At 41.8% G+C, this 12,270-nt stretch overlaps 1 protein-coding gene and 1 long non-coding RNA gene across 5 annotated transcripts in view; one reads left to right on the top strand and one right to left on the bottom strand.

Annotated features, from left to right (window-relative positions):
• The window catches only part of LOC137648603 (uncharacterized), a 66,280-nt gene extending 59,567 nt beyond the window's left edge, over positions 1-6,713 (top strand). Inside the window, exon 8 of the mRNA XM_068381526.1 lies at positions 6,538-6,713. Within this exon, the coding sequence (XP_068237627.1) occupies positions 6,538-6,713 (176 nt within the window). The remainder of the gene's footprint in view (positions 1-6,537) is intronic.
• The window catches only part of LOC137648379 (uncharacterized), a 151,227-nt gene that overhangs the window by 98,200 nt on the left and 40,757 nt on the right, over positions 1-12,270 (bottom strand). The window lies entirely within an intron of this gene.

The following is a 12,270-nucleotide window of genomic DNA, read 5'->3' as shown; positions in this document are numbered from 1 at the left end:
GGAATGGAGACGGCAGGTCAGCAAGTCTAGGAGATGGCGAACTGCAGAGAGGTCCCGAACAGTTTGCTGGTCTGAACAGGAACAGTCCTCAGGAGAGGAGTCTCTATGAGTGGCCTCTCTCGCTAACGAGAGAGGTGAACACTTCGTAGAAGAGACTAGAAGATACTGATGATGGCGCCCCTTAGGGCCGTTGGATCAGCAAGCTGACCTATAACGAGCAATCCTCCAAATAGGAGTTCTTAAGAGTGGCCTCCCTCGCAAACGAGAGGGGTCACAAGAAATGATCCTGCAGCTGCTCAGCCCCTTGAGCATAGCTGCAGGTGCGACCGCTCAGCCCCAAGAAATTCCATGATCCGGCCTTGCAACCGCTCAGCCCCTTGAGCATGGTTACAAGATCGGTCGCTCAGCACCAAGAGCATAACCGCCCGAGGACCAGGAGAAAACCATCCAGGAATTATTAAGGTAAGAGAAGTTCCCCCTGCAGGGGAAAACACTCATACCCGGGAAGAGAACCTCCCTCGGAAGGGAAGTTACCCACCCCTCGAGGGGAACCTCCTGAGCGTTCTAAGATGAACTAAAGAGCTGACAGTTGTCACGGGAGAACTTCTAAGAGAAGGGAACACGCCCATGACGATGTCCTAGAGAGGCGACAGCAGACTCCCAAGGCACAAACAGGGCAGCTCTGCTTCGTTGGCACATTTAGGCAAACGAAGAGACCAGATCGTAACTGGGAAAATAAAATAAATAATTAGTTAACAAAAATTCCCCCGGGAGGAACTCCGAAGAGAAACCCCGAGGGAATAGGAACATAAGAATTACAAATCAAGTATGCGCCCTCCTCCCCCACTGACATTCACGGGAGAATGGGGAGGGCGGAGAACTGTAACAAAAACAGAATTATAACAGAATTATAATTATGTAATTCATTTAAGAATGTTCACAAATAGTAAGAACGACTGAACACCAAAGGGAAGTGTTCTCTACAAAAGCTGAAAAGTTAATAAATACAATTAGATTTCATTGAAAATAATTGAGATAAATAAACGGAATAGCAACTCAATCTGCCACGGGAAAGAGGCTACCGTAATAGTACGTAATAGTAGTAAAAGGGTGAACGACCTCGAGTAGAGAGAGAGACCGTTGTCAATCTAAACTCCCACGTTCCCTTCGCTGAGAGTTCAAGTTCCCCGCAGGGAAGGAGGAACAACGGATAAAACAGATGAAAGGAGAAAGTCCAACGATGACGATTCCCCACGGCGGCCGAATATCGGAAGCCGAAGGAACAAACGAAGGACCAAGAGAGAGGTCATTCCCCATGATGTGCAAGCGCGGTGGCCTGGAACTACGCGGTGACGTTGTCGTACACACACAGCACAAACACTGAAAAGGAAACTTACTATAATTCTATACCCAATATATACATAAACATAAAGAATGTTTATATATATATATATATATATATATATATATATATATATATATATATATATATATATATATATATATATATATATATATATATATATATATATATATATATATATATATATATATATATATATATATATATATATATATATATATATATAATATATATATATATATATATATATATATATATATATATATATATATATATATATATATATATATATATATATATATATATATATATATATATATATATATATATATAAAGTATAAGAAAAAGTAAGTAATTAAGTAAAGACAAAACATTAATGGCTGCCAAGCGAGGGTGAGAGCAGACACGTCTGCCCACCACCCGAGCCAAATGCGAAGTGAATCAGTTCACTGGTGTGTGAGGGGGGGAGGGGTAGCTAGCTACCCCTCCCCTACCCTCTCGCTAACTAGCGAGGGGGTAGTTAACCCTCGTTAAAAATCCAATGGCTCGCTATTTCAGCTACGCCGAAAGTAATACCCAATGTAAATAGCGTGGTTTGTATTTCGGTTACGGAACAAATATCCTAATTCATATACACTACATGTTGTAATAACCTATACATAAGAGCCCATGTAGTGTATAGCATGAACCACATTCTAAGACCCACAGCACAAATACAAGCACACCGAAGCATGCTTAAAGTCAGCTTAAATCATTCAAATGAATTTTAGTACAAATAAACATCAGCACAAGTGTTCAGACTCAACTAGTGAGCTTGTTTTTTTATAAATTTAAGACAAAGAAGCATCTGGCAGTCTTTTCAAACAATTTTTGCCATTGTTTTTCAACAGCACAGTTGAAATCCATGCTATTAAGATTTTGTGGTTGTCCATGAGTTTAGAATATCAGGTTATATCTTTTGCAATTATTGTGGACTACCAACTTGGAGTTACACCCTTTGCTTTCTTTTACCAGTTCAGAATGAACTGCAGTACTGTAATTTCTCTTGCTTCATATGGTGAATATTTTAGCATTCTTCCAATAGAGGTAATGGCTTCAGTTTTCTTACCTAAATTCATTTTGCTTACTTCCGAGGATGATTATGTCTTGTATAGTTTTGGTGTTTTGGCTACTTCCACTCATATGAAACTTGGGAATCAAATATGTTTGTTTCCAGATGATTTTCATTGCCTTTCATGTTACTCTTTTGTTCTTGGATGGATTTATGCGTATGGCCCAGCACTGGGTCCTGTGAAGCCATACAGCCTCCAAGCGCAGTAGAGGGAAAACCCAGCTGTTTCACAATGAAGTGAAAGATGAAAGAGGTTTGGCAGCAAGATAGAAAAAGCCAGCTGGAACAGAAGTAAACACTAAAGTGCAGCTAGTGGTCGAAGGTATACAGTGATACCTCGGTAGTCGAACAACTCTAAATTCGAACACATCGGAGTTCGACCAAAAAATTCTATTTATTTTTGCTGCAGTGTTCGAACAAAAAATCGGAACTCGAACAGCCGAACGCGTGGCCGAGTGAGATGAGCGGCCATCTCGGCTACTCTCACTTGGTCGGGTAGCATCATTTCAAGAGAGAGCGTCAGTCCGACAACACGTGTTGAGAATTTATTGTGATTTAGTGCGTTTTATTGTCTTCTTTTGCCGATAATAATGGGCCCCAAAGAAAGTTAGTGATAAGGGGAAGGATAAGAGGAAAACAGTGAGAACAACGATCGAGTTGAAGAAGGAAATTATTGCGAAATACGAGAATGGTGTACGAGTGTCTGATCTAGCCTTACAGTATGGCATGGCGAAGTCGACCATTTCGACCTTTTTGAAAAATAAGGAAGTGATAAAGAAAGCTAATGTTGCACAGGGAGTGACAGCAATTAGTAAGCAAAGGCCACAAGTAATTGAGGAAATGAAAAAGTTGCTCCTTATATTTATTAAAGAAAAGCAGTTGGCCGGGGAAAGTATAAGTGAAGCTTTCATTTGCGAGAAAGCTCTTCATATTTATGAAGAATTGGTGAAGAAAAGTGACAGTACTAGTGAAAGTGATTCGTCATTTACTTTAAAAGCAAGCAGGGGCTGGTTCGAGAAATTCCGGAACAGAACTGGTATTCACCGTGTGACTAGGCATGGGGAGGCAGCCAGTTCGGATCAGGCGGCAGCTGAAAAATACGTTGGCGAATTCGACCGATACATTAAGGAACAAAATTTGATCCCGCAGCAAGTCTTCAATTGCGATGAGACCGGGTTATTTTGGAAGAAAATGCCGGCCAATACCTACATTACCAAGGACGAGACGAAGATGCCAGGTCACAAGCCAATGAAAGATAGACTGATGTTGCTGCTGTGCGCCAATGCTAGTGGCGATTGCAAGATTAAACCCTTGTTAGTGTACCACTCGGACAACCCCCGGGTCTTCAAAAGAAACAATATCTTGAAAAGTGCACTATCAGTTATGTGGCGCGCTAACACTAAATCTTGGGTCACAAGACAATTCTTTAATGAGTGGATCAACGAAGCGTTTGCCCCCCAGGTTAAGGCATACCTGACTGAAAAGAACTTGCCATTGAACTGTCTTCTGGTGATGGACAATGCTCCTGCACACCCTCCAGGTCTAGAGGAAGACTTAAAAGAAGAGTACAGTTTTATCAAGATTAAATTCCTGCCCCCCAATACTACTCCCATACTCCAGCCCATGGACCAATAGGTCATTTCAAACTTTAAAAAACTGTATACCAAGGCCCTTTCCCGAAAGTGTTTTGAAGTGACTAGTGATACACAGTTGACCTTAAAGGAATTCTGGAAGGATCCCTTCAGCATCCTCAACTGTGTGAACATGATTGACCAAGCTTGGCGTGGTGTAACCTATAGGACATTGAACTCTGCCTGGCGAAAGCTGTGGCCATCATGTGTAACAGAGAGGGAATTTGAGGGTTTCCAATCAGAGGCAGGTTCAAGCACTGCTACTGTTATTTCTGAGGACACTGTTGTCGTTGATGAAATTGTTGGCATGGGCAGGAGTATGGGGCTTGAGGTCAACAGGGTAGACATTGATGAACTTGTTGATAGCCACTCTACTGAGTTGACCGTTGAAGAATTGTTGCACCTGCAACAACAACAACAGCAGCAGGATTTGATTGGGGAGCTGGAATCCTCAGAAGATGAGGATGTAAGAGAGGTGGTTCCGAGTTCAGTGATAAATGACATGTGTTCGAAGTGGGGAGAGTTGTAGGCTTTTGTGGAAAAATATCACCCAGAAACAGCAGTAGCAAACCGGGCAGTGAACATCTTTAATGATAATGTTATGTCTCACTTTAGAAGAATAGTGCAGAAGAGAAAGAAGCAGCTGACAATTGACATGTTTTTCACAAAAGAAAAGAGAGCTGCTACATCTCAGCCTGATTCCCCTCCAAAGAAGAGAAACAGAAGAGAAAAAACCCCTGAAGGAGATTTGCCCTACCTTTTACTGCCGAGAGAAAAAACCCCTGAAGGAGAACTACACAGCCACATCATGGAAGGGGACTCTCCTTCCAAGCAGTAACCTCCCCCTTCCATCCTCTCCACATCCATTTCTGTATGCCATCGAACCGCTGCTCAAAGGTATTTACTGTACAGTAAATGGTTTAAAAATGTGTTTTATAGTTTTCCGACCAATTTCGTACACATTTAAATAATTATTGTTGTTTAGGTACACGTTTTATTAATATTTTGGGCATTTTGGAGTGCGTAGGAACGTATAAAAATAAATACCATTATTTCTTATGGGAAAAAAGGTTTCGGTACTCGAACAAATCGGAGGTCGAACACTGATCCCGAACGGATTATGGTTGAGTACCGAGGTATCACTGTACTTCAAAGACTCTTAAATGACACCTAAAAGTACATCGTGTGAAATTCACTGAAGGCTGTAACCCCATACAAGGTTTTTGTTCTTTGAGTATGGTGGTTATCATCCTTGTCAAATGGTGACATTATTACAGGTTTGGTAATTACTTTCAGCATCATGGATACTTCCATAGTCATCCATGATGATCTATGTAGATCATTGCCTTTCTGATATCCTAGTTATATTAAAGTCCTTGAGTTGAAGAAGTATGGAGGTTCTAAAATTCTTGTGTGTGGGTAGATTTTGGCAAACCTATGGCAGGGATTTTCTCTTCATTACAACTATTAATGATGGGTGGTACCAATTATTTATAACTAAGTAGTTTTTCTTTGAACTGCCTTCAGGTTACTGCCCACCTGAGAAGGATTAGGCACTGGACATTTTAGCAATCTTCTCCTCAGTGCTTAGCTAACATCTATTGGTTGATGCTGCTGCCTTTGCCCAATTGTTAATCTTATTGATGTTAGCTAATCTCTTCCTACCAACTGCATAATTTTCTGCTCTTTAGTCTCTTACACTTAAGCTGACTTGGTTTCCTCTGAATAAGCTACAGATCCTGGTTACAAATACCCCTAAAGATTAACTGTAAATTTACAGGCATTGACAAACAAGTGGATTTAACATTGATGGTCATCACCCGATACCTGACAATAAGGCTGAGATGGTGGTCGTGAAGTTGTTAAGCATTATTCACTCTGTGATATTGCTAGTATAGTCTCGTTTTTAACAACCACACTAATTGGAACTCTTCCTATTCCTAAGAGTTAGGCCTAATGGTGTTAACAGAGGGGCTAAGATATAGCTACTTCATTGGTATTGTCTATAGTCTCCTACTTATGATTATTAAGTGGATATGATCTTGCCTGCCAAGCTGGAAGTTTGAGTGTCACACCCATTGCTTCTATGGTGTGTTGGTCAGTATTTTTTCACTGGCCTTCAGCTTCGACTAATGTTGCACTTTCTCTCTTCCTACCAACTGCTATTATACAGTAATATCAATTGCAACTTTGTGTATGAAATCTGAAGTACTGTACTGTATTTACAGGTAACTGTAAAATCTGAAATCTGTATTAATCTGAAGTATATACAGGTAAATTAAATGTTAAATCTGAAATCATTATTTTGTGTACATACACTGGTCTTAGAGGTTAAGTAAAATAACAGTGTACTTACTAAGCATTGAATTCAAATGTAAAAGAATGTCTACATTGTAATGATTTTGAACTTTCATGCATATTTTCTTTTACAGTATCAAAGGAAACTGCAGTTCAAGAAAACCAAGTGATCTCTCTGAATCCCATTTCGGATACCAGTGTCAAGAAATTACATCGCGATTATATCGGGAAATGTTACGATGAAGGAAGGAAACCTGTTGGTATTGATGTTTATAGAAGAATATTTAATTCAAAACATAAGTCATGTTAAGCATATGTATGAAATTTATTCTTTGAAAATATATTTTACTTTTTTATAAGTTGATTTTATTTGTTTCCTTTTCAGACAAGTTATTACAATTTTGTCCTTTTTTGTATTGGAAGTTTTGAGTTTTGCAAACTATGAAGCCATAGCTGAAATTCATTCATACAACACTGCAGTTTTTTTCATTACTTGGCTCCCTGACAGAAGGACCTATGAGAAGGGTTGGCCTTCAAATAGATTCCAAAATAGGAGATTTGAACCTGATTTAACTAACATGCTGAAATGTTATAAATACTGCAAAGACGATGCAATTCTGAACATGAATAGAAGTTATCCATTTGGAAGTAAGCTAAAATTGCTTAAGTCATCACCTAGTAATGATATACCCGGCCATAAATGTGCACAACATAATGAATATCTAGTACATATGCCTGGCAAGTGAACATACAGAATATGTAAGGACCAATGAGTCAGAAATGGTATTTTCATTATAAAATAAATTTTTGAACATACTTACCCGGTAGTTATATATATAGCTTACGTCCCTGATGTCACAGCAGAAAAATCAAAACTCGCCCCAATCGCCGATTGGATAGCCAGGTGTACCACCCCTGCACCCTGGCGAGGTACCTAGGAACAATTCCAGGAACCCTCATATATTCCATGCCTCTAGTCTCTTAGAGGGGAGGAGGGTGGGACTTTAATTATATATAACTACCGGGTAATTATGTTCAAAAATTTATTCTATAATGAAAATACCATTTTTAAACATAAGACTTACCTGGTAGTTATATATATAGCTGATTAACACCTTTGGTGGAGGGATAGACAGAGCTAGTATATCTGGAATTCTGCTTAAGAGTTAATTAAAACAAACTTAAGGGTTCATACCTGATAAGGAAGCTGACTTCAATGATTCTCTGCCTCATTATGTCTGCTAGCCTTATGAGATCCAGCGATCCTCCCAGGGGGCTGAAGATCTCGTAGGGACTGTCAAACCGGTGTGTATACCTCATTATGACAGAACCTCCTCCAATAACCAGTTCCGGGCGCTCTTCAAGGAACAAAATTGACCACCTGACTAAAATCAATGATTGTGGAAGACTGACACAATCTCCACAAACAACCATAAAAACAAATAAAAGTACCAAGAGAAGAAAAGGTTATTGGGATTATGGGAACATAGTGGTGGATCCTTCACCCACTACTACACTCGCTGCTACAAATGGACCCAGAGTGTAGCAGTCCTCATAACGAGTCTGAACACTTTTCAAATAATGTGAAGCGAACACAAATTTGCTCCTCCAAAAGGTTGTGTCCATTATGCTTTGCAACGATCTATTCTGTCTGAATGCTGCTGACGTTGCTACTGCTATGACTTTGTGAGTCTTAACCTTTAGAAGCCCAAGGTCTGATTCATTACAATGTGCATGAACTTCTTTAATCAAGAGCCTGATAAAAAATGACAAGGCATTTTTTTACATCTGCAACGTGGGCTTTTTGACTGAGCACCATAGAGCTTCCGAATTGCCTCGTAAGTCTTTTGTTCTGTCCAGGTAGAATCTCAGAGCTCTTACTGGGCATGGGACTCTTTCCAACTCCTCGCCAACTAAATCCTAAGGGTTCGTAATCTCAAAAGCTTTAGGCCAAGGTTGAGAAGGGCGTTCATTTTTGGCGAGAAAGCCTAATTGTAAGGAACAGACAGCCTTACCATCACGAAAACCAACGTTTTTGCTAAACGCATGTATTTCACTCACTCTTTTGGCTGTTGCGAGACTAACCAAAAATAGTGTTTTCATAGTAAGGTCCTTCATAGAAACAGAACCTAAGGGCTCAAATCTGTCACTCATCAGAAACTTCAATACAATATCTAGATTCCAGGCTGGTGAATCTTGGTGTCGTTGCTTTGTAGTATCAAAGGACCTAAGAAGTTCTTGCAGATCCTTATTGTTAGAAAGGTCCAGGTTTCTGTGCCTGAATACAGTCGCTAACATACTCCTGTATCCTTTAATAGCCGAGGAGGAGAAGTTGCGCTTCCTTCGAAGGTGGAGCAGGAAGTCCGCAATTTGGGCTACAGAGGTACTGGATGAGGAAAGAGAGTTGACTCTACACCACTCTCTAAAAATCTCCCACTTGGATTGATAAACTTTGATAGTTGAAGTTCTTGCTCTTCCAATGGCTTGAGCTGCCTCCTTCGAAAAGCCTCTAGCTCTAGTGAGTCTTTCGACAGTCTGAAGGCAGTCAGCTGAAGAACGTGGAGATTTTGATGGAATCTTTCCAAGTGGGGTTGTTTGAGTAAATCTACTCTTAATGGAAGGCTTCTTGGGGTGTCTACCATCCATTCCAGTACCTCTATGAACCATTCTCTTGACGGCCAAAAGGGGGCCACTAGGGTCATCCTGGTCCCTTTGGTTGCTACAAACTTCTTTACCACTTTGTACAGGATCTTGTATGGTGGAAAAGCGTACATATCTAGATTGGTCCAATCCAACAGAAACGCGTCTATTTGGACTGCTTCTAGATCCGGTACTGGAGAGCAATATGCCTCTAATCTCTTTGTCTTTGATGTTGCGAAGAGATCTATGCATGGTCGACCCCAAAGTCGCCACAGACTCTTGCAAACTTGAAGATGGAGCGTCCACTCTGTCGGTAGGATCTGACCTCTTCTGCTGAGGCTGTCTGCCATTACGTTTTTCTCTCCTTGGATGAACCTCTTCATTAGGATCACATTCCTCTCCTTTGCCCACAAAAGGAGATTCTTTGCACAGTCTCGTACAGAGATATCAAGTGAGTTCCCCCCTGTTTGGCAATGTAAGCCAATGCCGTCGTGTTGTCGGCATTGACTTGAACCACTTTGTTGGTGACTGATCCTTCGAAACTTTTGAGGGCTAATAGGACTGCCAACAACTCTTTGTGATTGATATGAAAGTCCTCCTGGGTCTCTGACCACAGCCCCGAAACTTCCAACTTGTTCAGAGTTGCTACCCACCCTGAGTCCGAGGCGTCGGAACATAACACAAGGTCTGGGTTCTTTTGAGTTAGGTCGAGACCTTCTCGGAACTTGTTCGGTTCGTCCCACCACCGAAGGCAGTCTTCGATGGAGTCCGTAATTGGAATACTCATAGTCTCTAGGTCTTTCTCCTTGTTCCAATGGTGGTCTTAATGGAATTGGAGAGGACGAAGGTTCAGTCTTCCTAGGGGAACAAATTGTTCTAAGGAGGAGAGGGTTCCTACTAGACTCATCCACTTCCTCGCTGAACACTTGTTTTTCCTTAGAAAAGATCGGAGTTTCAACCTGGCTTGCTTCATCCTTAAAGGAGATGGAAAAGCCCGAAAAATCTGACTCCGAATCGTCATTCCCAAATAAAGAATCTCTTGTGATGGAATCAAGAGAGACTTTTCCTTGTTGACAAGGAGACCCAGTTCTTTTGTAAGGTTCAAGGTTATCTGGAGATCCTTCAGGCAGTGATCGTATGTGTGGGCTCTGAGAAGCCAATCGTCGAGATACAGGGAGGCTCTGATGCCCCTTGAGTGGAGGATTTTTGCTACGTTTAGCATGAGTTTCGTAAAGATTTGTGGGGCTGTGCTGAGGCCGAAACATAGGGCTCGAAATTGGAAAACTTTACCCTTGAATACGAATCTTAGGTAAGGCCTGAAGCTCGGATGTATTGGAATGTGAAAATAGGCATCCTGGAGGTCTAATGAGACCATCCAGTCGCCTTTCCTTACTGCAGCAAGAACTGATTTCGAAGTTTCCATTGAGAACTAAGTCTTCTGGATGAACTTGTTCAGCGCACTCACGTCCAGGACTGGACGCCATCCCCCAAGTTCTTGGGTACCAGGAACAGGCGGTTGTAAAAGCCTGGTGAACATATGTCCTGTACTCTTTCTATGGCCCCATTCTCCAACATGAGAGACACTTGGATAATCAGTGCTTGTCTCTTTGCCTCCTTTCTGTATCTGGGAGAGAGATCCACTGGAGCTAAGACCAAAGGAAGATTCCCTAGAAAGGGGATCTTGTAACCCTCCTTCAAGATCTGTACAGACCAGTGATCTGCTCCTCTCTTCTCCCACGCTTGCCAGAAGTTGAGTAGTCTGGCTCCTACTGCTTGAAGGCGAAAGCAGTCAGACTCTGCTTCGCCCTGATCTGAAGCCTCTCCTCTTATTCCTTCTTGCGTCAGGTCTGGAGCTACCCCTGCTGGAAGGCCCCCTCGAAAGGGCTGGGAAAACTTAGGAAAAGCAGTTTCTTCCTTAGTTTTGCGGCTGGCAAAAGGTGGTAGGGCTTTTCTGGCTGTCTTAGAGACTAGGTCTTGAGTAGCCTTTTGAGTTAAGGCCGACAATATTTCCTTGATTAGTTCTTGTGGGAACAATAAGGGAGAAAGAGGCGCATATAACAGCTGAGATTTCTGGATGGGAGTAACCCCCAGAGAAAGAAATGGGCATAACTGATCCCTTTTCTTTAGAATGCCTGCAGAAAAGAGTGCTGCCAATTCATTGGATCCATCCCGCAAAGCCTTATCCATACAGGACATTAAATGGACTAAGGTAGAGGTATCCCCTTCTTTAAAAGTAGCAACATTTTTACCCAATACTCCTAAAGTCCAGTCCAGGAAGTTAAAAACTTTGAAGGCTCTAAATATGCCCTTAAGCAGATGATCCAGCTCCGATGTAGACCAGAAAATCTTCGTCTTCCTCATGGCCGACCGACGAGGAGCGTCTACAAGACTTGAGAAATCTCCCTGGGCAGAGGCAGGTATCCCCAAGCCGAGAACTTCTCCTGTCTCGTACCAGATACTAGACCTAGATGCTATTCTAGCTGGAGGAAATGCGAAAGCCGCTTTCCCTAAGGCTTTCTTGGACTGCATCCAGTCACCCATCAGTCTTAGAGCCCTCTTAGACGATCGTGATAAGACTATCTTGGTAAATCGAGCCTTCTTTGACGCCTTCCCAAGAGTAAACTCGGACGGTGGAGAACGGGGAGCAACTGGTACAAAAAAGTCTGAGAACTCCTCAGTGAAAACTTTCATAAGTTTTTTCAGGTCAACAGAATGACGAAAAGAAATAGAGTCTTCGTCTTCTGAAACTTCCTCAAACTCCACAGGAGAAAGCTAACCTTCGATGTCCTTCTCTAGTAAAGTTCCATCGGGAGCAACAGTGTTGAGAGCCGTGTCCTTCTCAAGAAGATCCTGAGTTCCGACAGCAACAGAAACTGGATCCTTACGTATATTATCATCGTGATCAGAACTAATGAGTTCCTGAACAAGAACTGCGTTAGAATCAGCGTCATCTTGAAGAGTGTAAGCCTCATCGTCATAATCAAGACTAACTTCTAAAGCGTCAGAAATATGGTTCTTTAGAAATATAATAAGAAGCAGGGCGTTCAGGATCGTGTTCTGAAAGGCGCTTGACGTCGCTTCCTGACAAGCGTTCAGAGCTGCATACCACTTGCCGCTCAACGACCTGTTTGGCTGTTTGTCGCCCGGTTACACGTCCTGGAGGACGTTCACTAAAGTATCTTGAAGAGCGGTAGGCGTCCTGAGAACTAGGACGTTCAGCAACCTGT

Source organism: Palaemon carinicauda, chromosome 10 (assembly GCF_036898095.1).
Source record: "Palaemon carinicauda isolate YSFRI2023 chromosome 10, ASM3689809v2, whole genome shotgun sequence".
Classification (NCBI taxonomy): Eukaryota; Metazoa; Arthropoda; class Malacostraca; order Decapoda; family Palaemonidae; genus Palaemon; species Palaemon carinicauda.
The sequence above is the reverse complement of the archived record's forward strand: the minus strand, read 5'-3'. Positions and strand labels throughout refer to the sequence as shown.